A 25,935-nucleotide genomic window follows, 5' to 3' on the forward strand; every position below is an offset into this window, starting at 1 on the left:
TCTTTATCTGTTAAATGAGTGGTTTGGGTTAGGTGATCTAGGTGATCTGTGAGGACTCATTCAGCAATCAGAATCTGTTGCATTGACAAATGGATTTAGGCAAAATTTCTAGTTTCTACTGGTCAGCCCATCAGGTCTTATCTGACAGAAAACTTTCAATCACTTCATTACCTTTGCTACATTCTTTAAAAAGAAAATGAGATATCTCTAAACACCCAACAGAATGACTATATATATATATAGTATAATATATATATAATATTATATGATAATATCAAGTAATATTGAAGATGCAGGACAATTAGGACTCATAGAATTTTGGTGGAAATGTAAAATGGTAGAACCATTTAGGAAAATGGTAGAACCATTTAGGAAAATGTTTAGTTTTGTAAGAAATTGCAAGAACTTTTTCCAAAGTGGTGTGATAGTGACAGGAGGCAGCCAAATGCCTAGGCAGATGGGGCAGGTACCCAGTGAAACCCCACCTCCAAGCCAAAGAGAGTTTAAAGCCTGAAAGCCAAGTTACAAGTTAAATCTTTGGACTGGATTGAAAACTTGTCTTCCTGTTTGGTGCGCTTTCTCTGATTGATCCCTATCCTTCACCTATTTTACATATACCTACCCTTTCCTAGTTGGTTTTCTACACTGTCATGCCCACCTTTGAGTGGTGTCTTCACTTGATCCTTTTTTGCATATTCACAAATGAATCAGCACACAATCCCCATCCTGTATCTGTAAAGACCCTAGACTAAGTTGGTAGAGAAGAAGATGGCCTGACTTCTGGGAGGAGACAGCCTGACTTGAAGTCAGGGAGGAGATGATCTGCCCTTCTTGTCCCCTCTCCAGCTCCCCTCTCTGCTGAGAGCTGTTTTCATTGCTCAATAAAATTCTCTGCCTTCACCATCCTTCAATGGTCCACCATGTGACCTCATTCTTCTTGGATGCCAGACAAGAATTCAAGACCCACCATGTGTGGGTCCCCAGAAAGACTGTCACACTGGTACTTTATTTGCAGCACAGAGGACAGCTGCCCCACCTGACAAGGCAAGGGGCCAACTGAGCTGCTAACACGCCACTGTCCACAGATGGTGGAGCTAAAGAAGCACCGTAACACCCCCTCTGAGGCTTCAGGGTTGCAAGCACCCTCACCTGGGGCTGCTGTGTTTCCCCTGAGGTGACACACCTGGTCTGGCCATGGGCCCTCCATGGAGCTTCTCCTGTGTCAGCACCCAGAGAGTCTGGCCAGATCCCGCACTCACTCGCCCACATGCTCCCTCCCACAAGGGGTTGAGCACCGTGGGCCAGTAGAGGGAGTGCCCCTGCTGCAAGTTCAGTGAAGGGGCCAAGAAAATCCCTCCATCAATTGTACCGTATGTATATTTTATGATTTGGCAACTACAACCCTAAGAATTTAGTCAAGAGAAAAGAAGATGCAAGTATACAAATAAAAAAATAAATGTTCATAGTGGCTTATTCATAGCAGCCCAAAATAGGAAATAGCCCAGGAATTCATTAGCAGGAAATTTAGTAGGAAATAAATAAATACTGATATATATGTATAATCAGTGTTTGTGTATGTATGTGTGTGTGTGTATAATCAATATGGATAAATCCCCAAACCAGCAAATCTAACTTATGATGAAAAAACAGAATAGTGGTTGGTTCTGGAGACTGGGCTGGAGATTGACTGAGAAGGGGGACTGGGCTGGAGATTGACTAAGAAGGGGCATGAGAGGACTTTCAGGAAGTTTAGATTACACAGGTGAATGTCTTTTGCAAAACTCAGTAAGTACACACTGTTGAATTTTGCATTCCATTGTTGATAGGATTTATACCCCCACGGGGTAAAAGTGTAAAGAAATATTCAACTATACTTAACGATTCACAAGCTGAATCATTTAGGACAAAGAATATAGGTGTCTTAAATTTACTTTGAAATGAATAAAACATCAAGATAGACTAATAGATATATACAGAAGGATGGACAGATAGACATGTGATAGAGCAAGCATAGCAAATGTTAATGGTGGACCACAGGTGGTGTGTATGTGGATGTTCACTGCACAGCTCTTTCAGCTTCCCGTCTTGTTTTACTGCCTTCAACTATTTCTCATCTTTTCCCACCTATGACCACCAGGCATTTTCCTCCCTTAATAGTTTTCTCTTTAGAGAATCTTCACTACTTTCAGCTCATCTTCTTCAGCTCTCAGTAGTATACATGGCCCTCTCTCCTTTTTCTGCCTTCTCTTCTTAAGATTCACTGGGTTGATGCTGTCCTGGGCAATGAATCTCTTCTGAGAGGAATGGAATTCCTCCTGTCCTAGCAGATTTGATCTTGTCTCCATCTGGCTGTTTCCCTAGGAGATCCAGGGCCCAGCAAGGGTGCAGGGATGCAGGGCAAAGGGAATGCCATCTGAAGTAAGAGAGTATGTGCCCTCCTGCCAGCCAGTCAGGGCACTGAGCCACAGCAAACAAACTGTGCTGAATGGGAACACTTGGTCCCCAGGTGGCAAGCCACAGACTCTTGTGTCGGGGAAATGGCAGGAGCTAATTTTGTTTTCCAAACTGCTTTTGTTTCTCATCAGCTGTTATGGCAGCATGGTTGATTTTACCTTCCTTGCAAAGCTGGAACACTCAACAGGATTCTTGAGTTCTTCATCAGCCACTGATATCTGGTGCCCAATGCTAAATTAAATCAAGTATTTTAAGGTTCATTTACTCAAATATATTAGACAAGCAGACACATTTATTAAGCCAGACCTCTGTTAATCCCAGCAAATTGGCCTTTCAGAGCCCCACAAATCCAACAGGCAGCTGATTGACTTCTCTGTCTCTGTGCTTCATCCAATCTACAGAGCCAGCCCACAGCGAGGCCCCTTAGAAAAATACCTCATGCCGTGCCTAGGCTGTGAGCTACATCCCTCCCCACAGAGAATCCCTCATGTGCGACAGGTCACATATTATCCACTGAGCCTGGCAAGAAATCAACAAAGCACTGTGTGACTATTTAGTTATGAGATTTCCACTTGACTAATGGAACTAAGCAAGCTGCAGGGAAATCTTTGGATGCAGCCTACATCAGTTTCCCAGACACAGTAAGTCAAGTTAATAGTGTACATTCTAAAATCTCCGCAATTTAAAATGCATACCTTGATAACAGCTGCCAGTCCCAAATTGGACAGATTATGCAGTCACTATGCTTGCCTTATTTAAAACCTTCAGCAGATTATATAGTAATGTGTGCAAAGTGCTCATCATACGAAGCACAAAGCCTGGATATATAATTATGGATCTACCACGTTTAGAACTATATAAAAAACTTAAAGAAATAAGCAAAGAAGCAAAGAAATAAAGCAAAATACTATCTATAGCTACTAGTTTTAAACTAAAACTAAACTAGTGATATAAGATAGAACCAAATTCATGGTTCTATTCACTAGTTTGGTTTAAAACTAAACTAGTAGCTATGGATGCTAAAGCAAAGAAATGAAGCCAAATAGTATAGTAAACTAGTAGTTTAAAGCTAAACTAATAGTTATAGATACTATTTGGCTTTATTCTTTTGTCTTTGTGTGTTTTTAAAGGAGAAAAAAGGTAATAGGTGGGAAAAGACGATAAATAGTTGAAGGTAGTAAACCAAAACTCCCATAATTTTATGCCTATGGGATTAATGTGAAAATTCACAAGTTAGAAAAGCACTTTTCCTCAAATACAGATACACTAACATACACATGTAAATACATCCAAAACCTCTTTGACAGTATCTGTCTAAAGTATCACTGTCCATGAATCTGGTTCTATCTTATATCACACTACCCTAAATCAGAATTTTTGTGACAAAAGCAAAAGCATCAATTTTTATCATTCAAAGTCATCTATCTTCCTCACCTTTTAGCATTTTCTCCAACTTCTGCCCAAATGAATCCTTTAACTTTGGCTGAATTAGTCTAACATCCCCAAAGCCTAACCTCTACACAAAAATCCCTCTCTTTCCTCTCTGCCTCAATTCTACTGCTCCTTCTATGCCAGCTTAGGCTCAACTTTGTATATGACTCTCCATGACCAACAATGTCTATATACCCATCACTCCCTAGGCTGCTTGACTTAGCCAGTAATTTTACATTCCTATTGCATACCTGCTTTTATCTATTCTTGAATTTTACCCTCATATTCTCAAATAGATTACATGTTTTTTGAAAGCAACAAATGGAATTTACACTGCTTTGTATTCCACACAACATGTAGCACAAAGTACAGGCTCTTAAAAAGATCCACAAAAGTACTGATGGAATTCCACATTGCCCACTGATAGACTGGTAGGCACATGTGTCTACAGTTGGATTTCAGAAATTCTTGCTCTTTTCTATTTGCTTATACAACATATTTGTTTGTCACTTATTGCATATGTGCTCATTGTGCTTTCTTATTGGGGATATAATCTCCTTGAAGGTAAGGAGAATGTCATATGTGTTTTTCTATCCCTAATATCAGCAAGCAAAAGTCTGATTATAAAGGCAGGATGCCATATCACTCTTATCAGTAGGATGACTTCATTTAACTACTTACATAGTAACCTGGTCACACAAACACAAACACATAAGAACAGCCATAAACATCACCTTCCAAGGTTATTTCCTTAATTGTATTCTCTGTAAAATGGGATAATTTCTATTTCATCAGTGATGTTCTGATAACAATAAAATAATGTGTATGAAGAGACCAGTACATAATGAGTACCAGAAATATATACTCAAAATTAGTATTCGTTCCTTTTACAGGTCAGTTGGCTAGTCAAAGGGAACCAAATAGCTCTAAAATTGCAGCACTCCCCATATACGTAGGGATGTTCATTCATTTGCTAGCTAAAGATAGTGCTCATTGGATCAACTACTGGGGACCACGGCCATCTTGATGTGTTTCTGGCATGGTGTTAGCAAATAGCACTGCACTGAAAAGGCACCTCTTTCAAATGGACCAAGTAAACATTTTTAGAAATTGGAGTGTAACCTGTGGAACCAAGTCAGACTTTTAACCTAAATACAAATGTTATTTATGCAAATGATGAGCACAACAGTAACTAATACTTCCAAATGCTCGGATGTGTTCTAAACACTTTCTATGCCTTTCTTTACTTAATCCTTGCAGCAATACTTGATCATAGATACTACTGTTATTACTCAGACATTACAAACAATAAAGCTGAGACTCAAAGAAATTAAATGATTTGACTTGACTAAAGGCATACAGCAAAGAAGATTCGGTCTGGACTCCAACCTAGGTTTGTCTTGCTCTGCAACCACTCTATTCTACCGCCTCTCATGTATTGTCATTCTCTTGGTTGTTTGGGAACAAAACCACCTAGTAAGACCTCTGGGACCTGGGTATTTGTGCAGCATTTCATGCTCAAAGTTTTGGGTTAAAAATTCCTAACCAAGGGAATACTTCTCGTCACCATTAATTTAAAAACATAAAACTATAATGCCAATATGTAATTTAAAAATGCTCTCTCATAATATGGCATAATATATATGAGGTAGGTATTAGATAGACAGACAGATAGATAGATAGATAGATAGATAGACAGATAGATTATAGAAGTGGAGAGACAGAGAGATACACAGTAGATTTCAAATAATAACTAAGTCATGTTCATATGTTACATATTATAGTATCCTTGCTTTAGAGAAATTGATACAAACTCAAATTAAGTGACTCATTCAATTTAACACGATATTATTGCAGAAGTATAAACTAGAATCCCCAATTGCTTTGTTCATTTATTTGTTTTTAATCAAATACCTATTAGACACTGCATGGCATTTCAGGTCTTAGAAACAGCACTCAAAGAAAAAAATAGGGCTGTAGAGAAACGTTGTGTCTTCCGTTCCTCGCAGGCCGCTGACTAAATCACTGTGTTGGTAACAGTCAAGAACTGCCCTTCTTGCACATAGAAGTTTCTTAGAAAAGATCATCAGGTAAATGAGCTACAACAAGAAAGAATTCTCTGACTTGACAGCCAAACCCTCACATCTGCACAGAAGAAATGAACTTAAAATCCTCCTCTTTCTAACTTCTTCCTGAACAATTTTCTCTTTTTCCTTCACTATGTGTATCTGCTGCTCTTTGAGGCACAATTTTAAATTATGTAACCTCCAGAAGATAAACACCTCTAGTGGTGCAGCTAAGGCATCTGGGGCTGGGGAGAGTGCATGATAAATGGGAATTAGTAGACCCAGGTTTGAGGTCTGGCTCTGCAACTAACCAAGTGTTTGAATTTGGGATGTTCATCTCAGACAGGGAGCTTAACTTCTCTAATGTACCAAACAGGGCTTTTATTAAATGACTTACCCTTCTATTTTCCTGGTGAAGAATAACCAAATGCATTAGTCATCTATACTGAAAAATTAATTTGAAAATATGAGGCACAAATAATGCAAAAAGAAAAGAGTTCCTTGGTCCATAAATCTTGCTCTATATTTTACCAAACCATGCTAAATATAAGTTCTAATAACATCATAAAAAGCATCCATTTATTGAGTACATAGTGTGTGCCAAGCAAATAGTATAGTTTTACTATATATTTATGCCATACAATAGCATAGTTTTCACAACAATAAAGTTGAGATAGGCACTATTCTTTCCACTTTATGGTGAGCCAATTACAGTTTAGGACAGATAATTTTATCAAGCTCTCACACAACTAAGAAGTAGCGGTTCTGGAAATTTAACCCATGAAACCCTAAATCCAAAGTCCGTGTTCTCTCCACTGTATCATGATGCCTTCCTAAAAAAGATCAGGGATAAGTTATCTCCCATTTATGCAGGAGTAAGGGTGGGGTGAACTTCTCTTCGGTTGTTATCGACCAGAAACTGAATATTTATTCCCCTTCTCTTTAGATATCCAACACTTCCAACTCTGATGTTGTACCTTACTTAAATTATGTTTTTTAAGTGAAAGCTTTCTCTAGGATAAGCAATGCCAATCACATTATGAGTTTTCCAAAAAAACAACAACAAGGTTTTCAAAACACATACACACACACACACACACACACACACACACACACGTCTGAGAGTTCAGAACTCCAGGAGTATTCATAGGAAGCCCCCTTGACTTCGTGAATTTTATCATCAGTAGGTGACTACGTACACCCAGCAAATGTTAAAGAACATTGTCCACAGGGTTATAGCAGGGGAGGGGGAAAATAATTATTTTGAAATACACATCAGAGCACTATGTTCTTTTTAACAAGGTCTGCTCTCAGAAGAAACTTATAAATCAGAGCCTAAACTGCAGGGGTTTTATAGTCCAACTAAGCTACGGGCAGTAAAATGCACAACGCCAGCCTACTTTATCCTTCCATGTGGGAGAACATAGATACCTACCTACAGCCCACTCTAAATAATCTAACCATCCTGAGGGATCAGGAGAGGGACAACAAACAGAAATACCTGTAAATGCCTGAGACCTAATGATAGGTTGATAGAAAGCTTCCCCTCCTTCTACATCTTAACACCACATGACTAAAGACTTATTTACAGCCATTCCTTTCACCCAGTATATCATGTCCAGTTATGAAGAAAAAAATTACGAGGCATACTAAAGGGAAAAAACATAAAATACACAGAGAAGACATCAGAGTCAGATATAACAGGGATGTTGCAATGACCAGAGCAGTAATTTCAAACAAATTTAATTAATGTGCTAAAAGATTTAATGGATAAGGTAGACAGCAGCCCAAAACAGATGAGCAATGTAAACAGAAAGTTGAAAATTCTAAGAAAGAAAAGAAATGCTAGAGACCAAGAACACTGTGCTTGAAATTTAAAAATGCCTTTGATGTGTTTATTCGTAGACTGAACACAGCTTAGGAAGAATCTCTGAGCTTGAGAACATCTCAATAGAAAATGCCAAAACCGAAAAGCAAAACGAACAAAAAGTTAAAAAAAAAAAAGAAAAAAGAAAAAAGAAAAGAATATCCAAGAATGAAGAACAACTAAAAATGGTATAAATGCATGTAATGTGAATAACAGAAAAAGAAACAGAAAAAAATCTGAAATAATAATAACTGAGAATCACAGCAAAGTAATGTCAGACACCAAACCACAGACACACAAAAATCAGAGAACACTGAGACAGATAAATGCTGAAAAATCTACACCTAGATGTATCATTTTCAAACTACAAAAAAAAAAATCAAAGATTAAGAAAAAAAATCACAAGAAAAGCTAGAGGAAATAAACACCTTACCTATAAAGGAGAAGAGATAAGAATTATGTCCAACTCCTCCCCAGAAACCATGTAAGCAAGAAGAAAGTAGACAGACATATTTAAAGGGTTGAGGGAAAAAACCTCCGCCAATCTAGAATTCTGTACCCTGCAAAATTATCCATCAAAAGTGAAGAAGAAAAGAATGTTTTCTCAAACAAAGCAAACACTAAGAAACTTGTCAGTAGATCTGTTTTGCAAAAATCATTAAAGTTTCTTCAGACAGAAGGAAATATGGGTCAGAAACTTGAACCACCACATGAAGAAAGGAAGAACACTGAAGAAGAATAAATGAAGGCAAAATTGTTTGACCCAGCAATCCATTACTGGGTATATACCCAAAGGATTATAAATCGTTCTACTATAAAGACACATGCATATGTATGTTTATGGCAGCACTATTCACAATAGCAAAGGGTTGGAACTAACCCAAATGCCCATCAATGGTAGACTGGATAAAGAAGATGTGGCACATATACACCATGGAATACTATACAGCCATATAAAAGGATGAGTTCATGTCCTTTACAGGAACATGGATGAAGCTGGAAACCATCATTCTCAGCAAACTAACACAAGAACAGAAAACCAAACACTGCGAATCCTCACTCATAAGTGGGAGCTGAACAACGAGAACACACGGACACAGGGAGGGGAACATCACACACTGAGGCCTGTCAAGGGGGGATGGGGGGCTAAGAGAGCAATAGCATTAAGAGAAAATGCCTAATGTAGATGACAGGTTGATGGGTGCAGCAAACCACCATGGCCCGTGTATACCTATGTAACAAACCTGCATGTTCTTCACATGTACCCCAGAACTTAAAGTATAATAAAAACAGAAAGAAAACTATTATTCTCAATTGACTTAACAGAAAATATTTGTTCAACATAATAATACCAACATATATCTTATGTATGTTTATATACAAGTTAAATGAGTGACAACAGTGAGAGAAGAGGCAAGAGACAAGAATTTATAATTATTTTTACTAAAAGTCACTCTCACTACTATTGAAGCCATATAGTGTTATTTAAAATGGGTTTAGATTTGTTGTAAATGTATATAGCAAATTCTAGGGCACTCACTTTAAAAAGTTTTTTTTAAAAGTATGAGTGATAAACAAAAAAATAAAATCAATAAGGACATAGTTGATTTTAATAATGCCATCAATCAACTGGACATAACTAACATCTACAGATTGCTTTATCAGACAACAGCAGAATACACATTCTTCTAGAGCCCAAATAGAACATCCACTGAACTAGACCACATCCTGGGCCATAAAACACACTTTAACCGATATGAAAGAATAGACATCATACAATGTCTGCTCTCAGATCACAATTAAATTGAGCAATAAATAATTAACAGAAAGATAAGTAGAAAGTCCCAAAATATATGGAGATTAAACAAGAAACATCTAAATAACACATTAGTCAAAAAGCAAATGTCAAGAGAAACTAAAAAGTATTTTCAACTAAATGAAAATAAAAAAAAAAAAACTAACATTTGTGGGATGCAGCAAAAGCAGTACTTAGAAGGAAATTTATAGCACTGAGTGTATATATTAAAAAGAAGAAATATCTAGAATCAGTCATCTAACCTCCCATCTCAGGAAACAAGAAAAAAAAAAACAACTCCAAGTTAAGCAGAAAAAAGAAATAATAAAAACTAGAACAGAAATCAATGAAATTGAAAATAGGAAATCAATAGAGAAAAACAAGTAAAACAATCTGATTCTTTGAAAATATCAATAAAGTTGATAAGCCTCTAGCCAGGCTAATTAAGAAAAAAGAGAGGGGACACAAATTACTAATATCCGAAATGAAAGAGGGGACATCACTACAAATCTTATAGATATTAAAATGATGACAAAGGGGTAATATAAACACTTCTATGGCCACAACTTTGATAATACAGATGAAACAGATCAATTTCTTGAAAGACACAATCTGATAAAACTCACACAGGATGAAAAACTGTATTTGAATACAACTGTACCTATTAAATAAGTTGAATCAGTAATTAATAACTTTGCTAAAAAGAAAACACTAGGTCCAGATGATTTTACTAGCAAATTCTACTAAACATTTAAGGGAGAAATTATGCCAATTTTCCACATTATTTTTCAGAAAATAGAAGAGGATAGAATATTTTCTAACTCATTTAATCAACCAAATACCAAAATCAACCATCAACCAAATACCAAATACCAAATATAACCAAATACCAAAATCAGGTAAATATATTACAAGAAAGGAAAACTAAAGATCAATAATTCTCAGGAAGAAAGATGCAAAAATCCTCAATAAAACATTAGCAAATTGAATCCAATCATATATAAAAAATTATACTCCATGACCAATATCAGAATTTATCCCAAGGCTGGTTCAATGTTTAAACATCAATTAATGTAATCCATCACATCAGCAAACTAAAGAAAAAAGAACATGATCATATTAACCTATGCAGAAAAAGCATTTAACACAATCCAACACCCATTTGTAACAACTCTTAGTAAACTAAGAATAGAGGGGAACTTCCCCAAGATGATAAAGGGTATCTACAAAAAACCCTATAGCAAACATCATAATTAATGGTGTGAAATTATAAGCTTTCCCACTAAGATCAGAAACAAAGCAAGGATGTTCCCTCTCACCACTTCTTTTCAACATTGTACTGGAAGTCCTGGCTAATGCAATAAGACAAGAAAATAAACAAAAGTTATACTGATTGGGAAAGAGGAAAGAAAACTATTTGTTCATAGCTGATATGATTGCTTATGTAGGCATCTAAGAGAATCAACAATAACAAGCAAAAATCTCCTGGGACAAATACATAATTATAGCAAGGTTACAGGATACAAGGTTCATATATAAGAGTTGATCACTTTCCTATATACCAACAATGAGCAAGTGTGATTTGAGTTAAGAACACGATACCAAGGAGCTTCAAGATGGCTGACCAAAGGCAGCTCGTACTTGTCTTCTCCACAAAGAAGAACCAAAAATAGTGACTAGACAATCACACTTTGAATAGGTCATCTAAGAAAGAATCCTGGAGTTCAACAGAGAAGTAACAGGAAGCACATAAAGCAGTGAAGGACATGGAAGCAAGGCAGTCTGCTTGGCCAGGATCGGCTGGGGGTTTGGAGAGATTGCCCAATGTGGATAGGGACTCCCCAGTATGAGAAAAGGGTAAGTGAGAGACCTCCAGAAGTCCACATCCTCACCATGGACTCCTACGATCCTAGCCACTGAAGAGCCCCTTGACCATCGTGGGCCCTGAAACTGAAATAAGAAGCTCCCTGTAGACTGCCATATCAGTGCTCCAGAGAGGGAGTTCACACTGGCTTCCACACATCCCAAGTTCAAAGCAGTTGCAGCAAGGTGTCAGTTTGAGAACCCAGATTCCAACAGACTTCACCCTGCTCTGAGGCCCAACAGCGACTACATCTCCTTATTCCTGGAGCCCTATTGACATCCCCCACAGGCAGTCACCACTGCACCCAGCTGCTGCTGTGAGGACTGAGGCACAGACCATTGGTAATGATCACACTTGCCACCATCAGCAGAGCCACTGTGCATTTTCTTGCACCCAGACAGAGACCCTCTCCCCACCCACAGCTGCCATTACTGAGGGCTGCTGCCATGGGCTGGGAGGTGAGTGAAGTGTAGGCTGTGAGTGAAGTCGAGGCTAAGATATGAATGAAGCACCAGTCGCCAATGAGGTGGCTGAAGTGCAAGTGAAATAAAAGCTTCTGCCACCTAGGCTAAGATACAAGCAAAATATGTATTTCCCACCCACCTGACTATGGCTGCCACTAAAAGCAACCCTGCCCTCCCCAGTAGCAGGGCTGCAGCACAACCACTCCCATTCCCCAACCTAAGCATCCCACCTGGGGTTTGGAGATGACCCCACCACTGTCTACCACAGCCACTACGTGCACACAACACCAGGGGGCCTGAGAGTAGGACTTCTTAGCCTGGCTCTGCTCTCCCCTGAAGCCAGAGGATTCAATTTGAGAGTCTGAGGGTCTGGGGATCACACTGCCTAGTCTACCACAACCAGTAACTCAGCACTCCTCCCAGACACCTGAGGTTGGGCCCACCACCCTGCCACTACTACCATGTTGGGCCCACCATCCTGCCACTACCACCAGAGCTGGCACCCATCTGTATCCACTAATTTTAGATATGAAGACTAAACCACTAAGCCCATTGCAGCCACCACTAACATTAGTGGAAACTGCTCAAGACCCAGAGGGTTATCCTGCCACTGCTACTACCATCACCTACACCACATCTCCTGCCCAAGGGGCACAGAACCCACTCACCACCTGGTGCACCACTACATCTACCAGCAAGACACTTGGAGGCCCAGAAATCAGTGCAGCTGGGCCTTCTAACACCAAGGCCAACATACACCACCCTGAGGCCCCTAAATAGGCATAAGCAGCCCACTGCTGCTACCTTAGGACCCCAAACCCTGGCCCACCTGGCATCCCAGTCCCTAGCAAAAAATTTTCACAGTCTTCACTAATAACTGCCCCCAGTACAGCAAGGGAATCACAGCTGCCACTGATTCTATTTAAGGCAAAAGAAATTATACAGACACTATACTAATACATGCACCCAGAATCAAAGCCAAAGTGCCCTACTCAACCAACACCATAAAAACATCTTCAGGAAAAAGTCCCTCCCAACAAAAGCAAATTCAAAAAATTGGAAGATGTGACCATTACAACAGCTGCACAGATATCAGCATAAGGACATAGAAAACATGAAAAAGCAAGAAAAAGTGACAACTCTCAAGGAACACAGTAATTCTCCAGTAACAGATCCCAATCAAACAAAACAATTATAAAATCCAAGAAAAGGAATTCAAAATATTGATTTGAAAGAAGCTCTGTGAGATAAAAAGAGAATTCAAAAATGCAAGGAAAAGAAATCAGAAAACCAATTCATGATATGAATGATAAATTTACCAAAGAGACACTATTTAAAAAAGGCAGACAAATTATGAACAGAAGAACCCACCAAATGAAAGACAAAATATATTTGAAAGCTTTAATAGACTAGATCAAGCAGAAGAAAGAACCTCAGATCCTGAAAACAGGTCTTTGGAAATAACCCACTCAGACAAAAATTTTAAGGGAATAATTTTTAAAAATGGGCAAAACTTATGTGCTATATGGAACACCATAAAATGAGCAAATATTCAAATTGCTGGTATGCCAGAAGATAAAAAGAAAATGAAAGAATTACAAAATCTTTTTAACAAAATAATTGCTGAAACTTTTCCCAAGTCTAGCAAGAGATTTACATATTCAGATTCAGGTGGCTCCGATAGTTCCAAAAAGATGAAAAGCAAAAAGATCTTCTTTATGCCACATTATAGTCAAACTTTTAAAAGTCAAAGACAAATACAGAATTCAAAAAATAGGCAAAGGAAAATGTCTAGTTACTTATAAATGAACCCCCATTCAAACAAGAGTGGATTTGCCATCAGAAATCTTATAAACCAGGAGAGAATAGGATGATATATTCAAACAGCCGAAAGGAAAATACTGTCAACCAAGAATATTATACCTAACAAAGATATTCTTCATAAATGAAGAATTGAAATATTTCCCAGACAAGCAAAAGTTGAGAGAATTCATCACCACTAGATTTGCCATATTAGAAATTCTTAAGAAAATTCTGTGAAAGAGAAATAAAGAAAGAATCAAGAAAGCAAGAGGGAAAGAGAGAGAGCAAGAAAGAAAGAGCAAGAGAAAAAGAAAGAAAGGAGAAAAAAAGGAAAGAGAGAGAGAAAGAGTGAAAGAAAGAAGAAAGAAAAGAGAGAGAGAGAGAAAGAGGGAAAGGAAAGGAAAGGAAAGGAAGAAAGAAAGAAAGGAGGAAGGGAGTGAGGGAGGGCAGGGCAGGCAGGCAGGCAGACACAAGAAAATACAAAAACCACTGGTAGAACAAACAAACAAAAAAGGAAGATAAAAGATTCAAACGAAAACAAAACAAAACCACTATGATAAACAATAAGAGAGAAAGAAAGGGACAAAGGTATACAAAACAACCAGAAATTAATTAATTAATAAAATGATAGAAATAGGCCCTCACACATCAATAACCTTGAATGTAAACAGATTAACTTTCCTCAGTAAAGATAAAGCTAATGAAATGGATTTACAACACACACACACACACACACACCACACACACACACACACACACTGACCACAATATGCTGTCTACAAGGAACTCATCCCACCTGTCATGACATATATAGACTGAAAGTAAAAGGATGGGAAAATACATTCCATGCAAATGAAAACTGAAAGTTAGTAGGAGTAGCTATATTTATATCAAAGAAACAAACTTTAAGTCAAAAACAATAAAAAAACAAAAACATACAAAGAAGATCATTATATAATGATAACGGGATCAATTCAGCAAGAAAATATCATAATTCTAAACATATATGCACCCAATACCCCAGCGCCCAGATACACAAAGCAAATATTAGTAGATCTAAAGGGAGACATAGAATCCAACACAATAATAGTTGGGAACTTCAACACTCCACTCTCAGGATTAGACAGATTATCTAGACAGAAAACAAAGAAACATTTCACTTAAACTGCACATTAGACCAAATGGACCTAACAGATATTTACAGAAAATTTTATCCAAGAGCTAGAGAATACACATTCTTCTCATCAGCCAATGGAACATTCTCCAAGATCTACCATATGTTAGGACACAAAACAAGTCTGAACAAATTTTGTAAAGTTGAAATCATATCAAGTATCTTCTCAGACAACAATGGAATAAATCTAGAAATCAATAACAAGAGGAACTTTAGAAACTGCACAAATTCATAGAAATTAAATGATATGCTTCTGAATGTTGGGTCAAGAAAGAAATTACAGAGTAAATTTTAAAAAATTTGAAACAAACAAACAAAAAAACCCCAGAAACACAACATACCATAACCTATGAGATATAGCAAAAGCAGTGCTGAGAGGTAAGCTTATAGCAATAACTACCTACATCAGAAAAGCAGAAGGATTTCAAATAATACAATCTGCAACTCATGGAACTAGAAAAACAAGAACAAATAAAACTCCAGATTAGTAGAAGATAAGAAATAATAAAGATCAGAGGAGAACTAAACAAAACAGAGACTAAAAAATAATACAAAGGATCAATAAACCAAAAGGTTGGTTTTTTGGAAAAGATAAACAAAATCAATAAACCACTTGCTAGACTAACCAAGAAAGAGTAAAGACTCAAACAAAATCAGAAATGGAAAAGGAGGCACTGCAACTGATACCACAGAAACACAAAAGATCGTTAGAGACAATTATGAACAATTATATATACTAATAAATTGAAAAACCTAGAGAAAATGGATAAATTCTTAGACACATGCAACCTACCAAGATTGAATCAGGAAGAAATAGAAAGCCTGTACAGGCCAATAACCAATAATGAGCAAAATTAATACAATGGAGCAAAAATGGTATTTTCAACAAATGGTGCTTGAACAACTGGACATCCACATGCAAAAAAAAAAGAATATAGGTATAAACCTTATGCCTTTGAAAAATGATCTCAAAATGGATCATAGATCTAAATGTAAAACTCAAAACTATAAAACTCCTAGACGACAACATAGGAGAAAACATTGATGATGTTGGGTTTGGTGAAGTCATTTGAGATATACCACCAAAGACATGATTCATGGAAAAAAGAACTGATAAGCTGGACTTCCTTAAAATTAAAAACTTTTGTCTACAAAAGACACTATCAAGAAATTGAAAAGATAAGCCGCAGAGTGGAAGAAAATATTTGCAGAAGACATATCTGATAAAAGATTATCCAATAATACACAAAGAATTCTTAAAACTCAATAAATAATGGAACAATCCGATTTAAAAATAGGCCACAGACCTTAATAGACAACTCACCAAAGATGTTATATAGCTGGCAAATAAGCATATGAAAACTTTCTCTAAATAATATGTCATCTGGGAAATCCAAATTTAAACAAAAATGTGATACCATGACATGGCTATTAGAATGACCAAAATCCAGAACATGACACCATCAAATGCTAGTGAGGATGTGGAGCAACAAGAACTCTCATTCATTGCTGGTGGAAATGCAAAATGGTCCAACCAATTTGGAAGACAGCTTGGTGGTTTATTTCAAAACCAAACATACTGCTACCATAAGATCCAGAAATCATGCTCTTAGTATTTATCCAAAGTAGTTGAAAACTTATGTCCACACCAAACTTGCCCATGAATGTTTATAGCAGCTTTATTCATTATTGCCAAAACTTAGAAGCAACCAATATGCTCTCAATGAGTGAATAGATAAACTGTGATACATTTAGACAATGGCATATTATTCAGCACTGAAAAGAAACGAGCTATCAAGACATGGAAAGACATGGAGCAAACTTAAATGCATATTACTTAGTGAAGGAAGCCAATACGAAAACAGTGCATACTGTATGATTCCAACTATATGACATTCTGGAAAAGGCTAAACTCAACAGAGACAGAAGAAATATCAGTGGTTGCCAAGGATTGAGGAGGAGGCAGGTATGAATGGGTGGAGCACAGAGCATTTTTGGGGTAGTGAAACCCTTCTTTTTGATACTATAGTGGTAGATTCATGTCATTATACATTTATCCAAACCTATGGAATGTACAAAACCAGAAATGAATCCCAAAGTAAACTATGGACTCTGAGTGATAATGATATATCAATGTAAGTTCATCTGTTACAACAAATGTAACACTCTGGTGGGGGATGTTGATCATGGAGGAGGCTATACATGTGTAGAAGCAGGGGATATATGGAAAATCTCTGTACCACCTGTTGATTTTGTTGTGAAATTACAACTCCTCAAAAATGAAGTGTTCTTTATAAAACAGGAATGGAGAAGAACATTAAAAACATTAATTTAATTGAGGAATTCTCAGCCAAATTGTTCCCAGCTTCTATCATACAATTGTGGTCGTGCTTGACACAGGTGTTGCCATCACCATGGCTGGAAGCAGGGAGTGTATGGCCAGTCCAGAGTTTGGCCTCTTTTGTTCTTTTCTTTGAGATGTGGCAACCTCAGTAATCTGCCTAAAAAGAATGCTAGCATTTCTAGAACAGCTAATAAGTATTGACAAGGATTCTTTACCTGTGTTATCTCATTTAATTTTGACAGCCCTACATTTAGATATCTAGATAGATAGGGCTACTTAATCTCAGAGATGCTAAGTAACTTCTTTGACATTATATAACCAGTCCAAGGCCAAGAGTAAATTAAATAGAACGAATTAAATTTTAGAAATATTGATTACAGAAGCAAGAACATGAAGGTTCGTAGAGTTTCTCAAAGTACTTTTTCTTGCTCAGGATTATTTGAACTTTCCCTAATAAAGTAATGAACTTGGTGTGAAGAGGTAGGTTTTATTCAATTTTGTGGGCTCATAGGTTTATTAAGTACCTCTTATTGCCTGAATTCTCAGTGCCTCCCAATGGACACTTAAAAGCAGGAACATAGGAGCATTCAGTACAGATCTAATTTGACACCAATCAGAAAGGGCCGAACCTTTGTGCTATTGCCGAACCACCAGAAATAGGTAAGGGTCCCCAGTTGACTGGGCCACACGACTGCACTGATGTTGACCTCCTTATTTCTTATGGCAACAAATGGAACTCGGAGATGAACATGCTCCACAGGACCTAAGGAAACGAAAAAAATGACAGTGTTTATATTTCTGGATGTGGGTACTGTATTACACCCCTAGATTCTTAACCTTAATTTCTATTAGCATCCCCTGTAATAAAGAAGGGTCAGAAAATCATACACATTGGGAGGTGTGCATATGCACTTGAAATGAAGCACTGGGTATAATAGGGAACTCAAATCAAGTTTCAGATTTTTTGAGTGGTATCTGAACTAAATTTACATCTGATAAGCCTAACCACAGATGCTTATGAACCTCTAATACAAGGACAAAGCTGATTTACTAGACACTTAGCCAATAAATGGGAAGATAAACAGCAGTCTATTTTGTTACTGATGATTAGCCTGTATTGTGATTTGGGGTCAATGCATTGTGTGGAGGGCTCTTCCATTATTCCTGATTGTTAATGGGTTTCCATCTCCTTAAACAATTGGCCATTGTGCCTCATCATCTGCAGTACACACTGGGTGTCATTCAGAAACTGGCAAGGCTGTTTTCCAAAAAGGGAAAAGTATATCTCCCTAAATCAAAGGAGACACAAATGTCAGATTCCCAAATAATAAAAAATCTGCTTGCAGAAAGGTAACCAAGCTTCTCATTTTTTCCCTCAGAAAACTGATAAAAGCAGCATGATATTCTAAACTAGCAAGTAGAATAATATACATGAACACACCCTAGATAATAAGTGAGGATTTTAGTTTCCAAACTAAAATGAGAAGAGGACAATGCTGATGAAAAAGTGTTAATGTGGCCGGGCACGGTGGCTCACACCTTTGGGAGGCTGAGGTGGATGGATCACCTGAGGTCAGGAGTTTGAGACCAGCCTGGCCAACATGGTGAAACCCCATCTCTACTAAAAATACAAAAATTAGCTGGGCATGGTGGCAGGTGCTTATAATCCCAGCTACTCGGGAGGCTGAAGCAGGATAATCACTTGAATCCAGGAGGCGGAGGATGCAGTGAGCTGAAATCGCACCATTGCACTCCAGCCTGGGTGACAAGAACAAAACTTCATCTTAACAAAAAAAAAAGAGGGGGGGGTGGCCAGTAATGTATCAGTGTTGCATCTGAGAGGTAAATAATTTTTTAACACTGCAAGATTTTTTCTTCCTTTTTCTCTCCTTTCCTAACTCTTTTCCTTACTTTCCTTTCTATCTTTCTGTCTTCCTCCCTCCTTCTTTCTCTTATTTAATCCTTCCTACATACCCAAATCCAAATAAAATATTTTAATTCTCTTCCTACTATGTCAGAGCACATTTCCTTAGTTTCCACCATCATCAATTTGATGAGTACAAGTAACTGAAGAGACTTCTATATGAAGTTCTTAAGCCACAACTGTAGCAAAGACATCTCTTCAGCCTAGATGGCTTGAATTCTTCTTATTGGTGGAGCATTTTTCAGGCCATCTAGCCATCCTTATTTGCTTCCCTGGTAATTCTGGAGACAAGTCAGTTCAAAGGGAAGAAAACAGATAGATGTTTCTCATTTCAACTCTGGCACAAATGTACTTATACGATTTTTTCCTTTATCTTACGAGTCTTAATCCTACACAGACTATTACCTTGTTGTAAAAGTAAGGACATTTGCTCTGCCTTCCTTATAGTAATAAGAACATATGAAATTGTTATGTGGTTGTTTAAAGTACCATACAATTAATGAAAGAATGTCATGATTTCTACCACTACTGCCCACCACCACCACTGCCATCACTGTTTCTGTCTGTCATTGGGTAGAAGTCCCTCTAAGGACTTCAGTGAGCATTCTCCTGAGTCTAACTGGACATATTCTGTGTCACAGGTAATTTTATAGTGAAGGGGAAAGTGTTTGGACAGCGACTGCTATTTGGGTGGGGAGACCAGTCAGGCCAGTGTATGAGCAAAGGATAAATGCTTGAGGGGGATGGATGCCCTAGTTTCCATGATGTGCTTATTTCACATTGCATACCTGTATCAAAACATCTCATGTACCCCATAAATACATATACCAACTATGTACCCACAACAATTAAAAATGAAATAAAACTGAATACTTAAAAGGAAGAGTATCTACAGCCTGAGAATGCTTTCTGCCTAAAGTTCTCTGCCTTGACCCCAGACATATGGCATCTCAAGATTTCTCTTAGCAAACACTTTCAACTTTTGTCAATTCAGATACACATTTGGTTGAAGGTTGACTTATTTTAAATAAGAATTTTTTTGTTATTATTTTTGTATGATTTGTTTGTTCATGAGAGTAAAAAAGGCACAAGATGTGAGAAAATAATGGATAATTTCATTGCTTTATTTACTCATTTTTAGGAGTTTACCTAATTTATGTCTCTTTATAGTTTGTGTTTTATTGATCAATGGGGAAGAGAAAGAGGCTGTGGGGAGGGGCTCCTGGCTAGTCCACTTCCAAGGAGGGAGATGAAAAACTTCTTTCTCCATGCCCAGATTCAAATCTCTCATTTTTCTCCTGATAGGAAAGGGGCCCCTTTAGGGGACCTTTTCACCCTCAAAGTCACTGCTTCTGTTCTCACTGTTATCCTCCAGAAAGCATGAAACCCATTCCCCAACACACCTCATGGGAACCCTGGGATCTTCCACAGTTAAGCAATGATGCAGCTGTGGTTCATGGCCTTGAGTTTCTTCTTGGCTTTCTGTCATGTGGGGGCCTTGGCTCAGTGGGAGCTGACAGTGTCAGGTCCTCTGATACCCAAGAAGATAAAAGGAGACCCCCTTCTCCATAAACTCATGCCAAACACAAAAAGGATGTGGTGTTTACGACTTGGAAGACCATCACTCATGGTTGCATTTATTCCGCTTCAGGACAAGCGTGTTTGGTTAAAAATAATCCTAAGGAACACTACCATACACCAGTTTTTTTTAGGGCAAAGATTCTGAGCCAGGAGCCCTGGGCTTTGATGTGGAGACAAACCAAGGATCAACGAGAAGAGATGACAGCTGAGCAGATTCAGGAAGAAACAGTACAAACTTCTAAATTCCTCACTGTCAAATAGTGCCCCTTTTGATAAAAATCTAATAATCTGTGTGAGATGGGTTATTATGAGCAGCTAACAACTACGTTTGTTAGCTAATGGCCCAAGATAAGGCCAAGAGCAGTCTCCACAATAAAAACTGTCTGGAAAATGCAGCCATGATTGATTTGGAGGGAATTATGAGCACAATAAAAGTTTCAAGGAACATTTCCTCCCTCATGCACATAAGCCACGGTATAAACCTGTTCCTTGCTGTTGTGTTTTTTGCCAGTAAGATACATTGGTTGTCACACCCTGAAGGCAAGGCCTACTCTTGGCAGAATCAGAAATGTGGGTGGGGCAAGTCCTTGGAACAGAGAAATGTGAAGTTTGTTTTCCTTGTCTTCATTTTTAAATGCAGCAAAAATGTCAGGTACGAAGTTAATAGGAAGTACTTAGTAAATACTCTAATTTATCATGCACCAAGCTGGGTGATAGGCAGCATTCCGCACACTGTGCCAAAAAATAACATGGACCTGAAATTGCTGTTCTTAGGAAGGTCTGCTTGCAAGTTGGCCCCTGGCTGGTATCTGGGAACATGGCTCTGGGAGTGTTTCCAGTCAACCACTAACTGATAAGAGTGGTTCGCTCTGCCTAAACTGTTTTTGCAAACAGTATTGTTTATTCCCAATGCTTTCCATTGGGAATCTGGAGTTTTGTTATATGCCAGGCAGAGGGTACCTACATGACTGGCCCCCATTAAAAACTTTAGGCACTGAGTCTCTAATGAGATTCTGTTTTAGACAGCCTTTTTATACATGTTACAACTCATTGCTGGATAAAGGAGTGTCCTGTATGACTTTGTGGGGAGAAAACTCATGGAAGCTTCTGCCTCGTTTCCTCCAGACTTTGCCCCTTGAGCCTTTCCCTTTGAGGATTTTGTTTTGTACTCTTTCGCTATAATGAATCATAGTCACGAGTGAAACTTTAGCTGAGCCCTGTGGGTCTGCCTAGTGAATCACCAAACCTGGTGGTGGTCTTGGGGATACCCAACACATGCACACCTCATCCAGCTTGATTCTCACAGCCTCCCTTTTAGCTAAGTACTGAAGATAAAATTTTTTTTTTTGACAGTCTCTCTCTGTCTCCCAGGCTGGAGTGCAGTGGTGCCCGGCTAATTTTGTGTATTTTCAGTAGAGAGAGGTTTCACCGTGTTAGCCAGGATGGTCTCAATCTCCTGACTCCGTGATCTGCCTGCCTTGGCCTCCCAACGTGCTGGGATTACAGGCGTGAGCCACCGCGCCCAGCCAGCATTGAAGATAAGAAATTGGAGGTTTATAAAGCCTAAGAACATTGGCCAATAGCAGACATTTAACAAAGGAATGTGATCGGAATTCAAGCACAGATCTCCCTTGTTCTAAAGCCCGGGCTCATGAACACCATGCACATCACCCACCTGGGTTTCTGACCTGGTGCTTCTGGCACAGAATGGTTGTAGTTGATGTGGTGTGGTTCTCACCACTTTGCCTGTTTATGGCTCATTTGTAGCAGCACCCCACTTCCCCACCAGAATGGAAACTCTGTAAGAGGAGGGCCATATCTGCATTGCTACCTCCTAGTGCCTAGCAGAGTGCCTTGCATATTTTGAGACTTCAACAAATTTTTGTTAAATTAATTAGTGAATGATTGGATGTTTTTTTGTGTGTGTGTTTACTATTACAAAAGCCCCATGAGGCAAGGTAGCAGTCAGAATTAAGCCATTTTAAAACTGGAGTTCAGGAGATCCAGAGATGAAATCATTTATCTCATGGCCATGTAGCCTGTCATTTTTAGGGACATGACTGAGCTACATAATCCAGGTCTCCTCTCACACACATCCCTTATCACTTTTGGTCCCTTTACTGGCATTGTGACCAGAGAGCTAGGAGACCAGCTAGCTTACTGTTTGCCAGGAACCTCTTAGGTGTAAGTTGTTTATATGATAGAGTTGATGCCATCACTGAGTTGTTAATAGAAGGGTGCTCCTTGTTTTCACTTAGACTCTTTCAGAACTTATAATTTCACCATATGTAGCATATTACCTGGAAATTATTGTGGGGTATGTAAGAACGAACCATGGAAGTCCTTAGACTCAAGAATATCACTGATACACACGTGGGAAACCAATCCCAGTCCCATGACAACATTTCCTTGACCTGACATTCTAAAATCACAATATTAAAGTTTCAGTTTACCTGCATCAAATTCTAGAATAGACAATACACAAAATGCATCCAGCACAAATGAAATATTTCGGAGCACCAACTGTTCTTTTGGTTTGTGCCAAGCAACAGCCAATAGCAATGAAATAGATTCTAGGACAACAAAATATTTTTGGACAGTTCTTAGAATTGTCAAAACAGAATGAACTTGCAGTAACCTTGTATGTAAAAATTAGTTTTGTGTGTGTGTTTAGTTCTACATTAAAAATATCTAAATGTGTTTCTTTAATCCTTCTTTGGCTCTTACAACACAAATAACAGTTGACTTTGACTTTTGCATTCTTCATTCATGATAGATTGAGAATGAGCCTGAGACTATCAACCAGATGGCTTGTTTCTTTTTCATTTCGAGGATTCTCCACAAGGAAGAGAGGAGACTTTTACCTGAATGTGTACGCATGCACACATTTATATCAGAGGAGAGTGGTGCTGAAAAGGAGGGCCCAGTTGGTAATATGTTATCCAAACTTCAAAATAATCAATCTACTTCCGTATCATAAAACTCAGAAACACAGATGAGTACATATCTCCACCATTTGGTTTGGGTAATCATAGTAGTCACACTGAACCTGGTCTCAGCTCTGAATTTTAGGAAGTCTGAACAGAACAAGTTGCCAACTGGGAATAAAGGGAAAAGGGGGCTGGTGCCTGCTACTTACAAACCACATGCAGGAAGAGGACAGCTGTATCTGAGCCAAGGTTGTTCTCTGCATAGGCTGTCACCTGGAAGATCCCTGCATTCTTATACACGTGCTTGATGCCATCCTCGATGGGGCTGAAGTTTGCGTAGGACACAGCAATCCCATCCCCAAAGTCAAGCTGGATGTTTGTCCTTTGGAGATCACCCTGCAAGATGGCATAGCAGATGGGTCAATTTACGTGGTCCAGCCATACTCCTATCTGATGCTTCCTCCTGTTGCTTCAGCATCAACCTCTGATGACCCATCATCTTTCCCAAGGGGCTGAAACACCTGCAACACAATGATCACACTCCCATCTGATCCACAGGGCACTATGGGCAGGCACTATGGACCTATTGTCTTCATCATCCAAACTCAGGGCAACCTGAGTTGGTATGACACTGGCAATAGTGGGCAAGGTAGACTCTCTATAAAGTTCTGAAGGGAAGCCAGGGTTTCACTGACTCCCTCACATACATAGTTTAATTCTCCTTCTGTGTCCTAATAATAATTGCAGTCATAGTAGCAGCAAATAGTTACAGAGGTTCTTTTGTTAGTGCCAAGCAAGTACTCTCCTCATAATTCCATATTGTAGAAAGTATTTTGTCCCCATTTGTGTGGGGACAAAAATAAGTAGTTAGACCAAAGTTTCATAGTGAGTATGGGAAGACCAGGTTCCAGACCCAGTCTGGTTTCAATAATGCCTTCAGTTGCCATGCAGTTGTAATTGTTCCTATTTTGAGTATTTGCTATGTTACAAGAATCATGCTACTCACTTAATACATATTATATAACGCCATCTGCAAAATAACAGCAGGGATAGGATGGCGATTCCCATTCTACAGATGAATATTGCATACCACCCAAAATTATACCCTTGTTCTCTTATCCTTGGACTTCCCTAAATCTACCTCAGCCTCCTCTTCCCTGAAGCCTTTTCAGATCATCCCAGCTCACAGATATCTCTGTCTCTTGGAAAGTCAAGAGCTCTCTGTGTACTACCTGGTAACATCATGCCAATGATTCAGGCGAATGCATCTCACCACCTAAAGCCAACATTTAGCTCCTTAAGGGCCTATGCTGAACCCTCTTCTTCTTGGTCCCCACCCTACCACCATCACATTGGGCCAACACTTTGGAACAACACAATGCACTTGACCACAAAACAAAGATCCTATATGAAGAAGAATATCATTGCTCTGTTCATATATGAAGATGAATGATAGAATAGAGAAATACATCATTTTGGAATTATGAGCCAATCCTTCTGCCCAGTGAATGTGCACTGATCACAGTTTCACTTTCCATCTCTTCCTCCATAGCAGCCCAGATGTGAATGAAATATTGATAGGTGCTCTCTTGCCCCCCACACAATGTCAACTATCCTTGAGTTTATGAATATAAATTAAAGTGGAAATGAACTGGAGGCAATTCAAATGGATAAGATCGTGACTCTTCACATCCATTCAAGAGAAGGTTTTTATAGCTGTGGTCCTGGAAACTCCCTAGTGGAAATGTGATAATGACCCTCTCTGAATCTTAAAGTCCTTTAATTCAAGCACCTGCTATAAGTGAAGGCTGAGAAATCTGTCAACCCAGGATAAGGAACCTTCACCACCCTGTCCAGTGTGCTCCTGACTTTAAAGGTTTCTGAAGTGCTCATACTTGTGAAAAAAAGACTCCTGCCTGTTTTGCCTTCTTTCCAAGATCTCAAGAGCACAGAACAATTTGCATATAAATTTAGAGGGCTGTGTCAATCAGGCAATCCTTCCTGCTCCACCACTCAGCAAAGAGTGCCTTAAATGCCCTAGTACAGTAAGCAATTCAACAGCTTATAAAAGAAGCAGACAACAGAGATATTCCCATACTGGAATCAATGTATGCAGTCTGATTTTACTGCCCAGATTTCAGAAGACACTAAAAAAGTGAAAGAATACAGCATCTAGCTGATAGAAAAGTAACTAACACAACACTCTTTATAAAGATAACTTTAAAGGATTTCAATAAT

At 38.5% G+C, this 25,935-nt stretch overlaps 1 protein-coding gene across 1 annotated transcript in view; it reads right to left on the reverse strand.

Moving 5' to 3' along the window:
• Positions 1–25,935, reverse strand: part of SORCS3 (sortilin related VPS10 domain containing receptor 3) — a 616,841-nt gene that overhangs the window by 21,562 nt on the left and 569,344 nt on the right. The window contains exons 19-20 of the mRNA XM_033183483.1: positions 23,907–24,093; positions 17,892–18,025 (exon numbers count right to left, since the gene is read on the reverse strand). Of these exons, the coding sequence (XP_033039374.1) occupies positions 17,892–18,025; positions 23,907–24,093 (321 nt within the window). The remainder of the gene's footprint in view (positions 1–17,891; positions 18,026–23,906; positions 24,094–25,935) is intronic.

Source organism: Trachypithecus francoisi, unplaced genomic scaffold (assembly GCF_009764315.1).
Source record: "Trachypithecus francoisi isolate TF-2019V2 unplaced genomic scaffold, Tfra_2.0 Contig01579, whole genome shotgun sequence".
NCBI lineage: Eukaryota > Metazoa > Chordata > Mammalia > Primates > Cercopithecidae > Trachypithecus > Trachypithecus francoisi.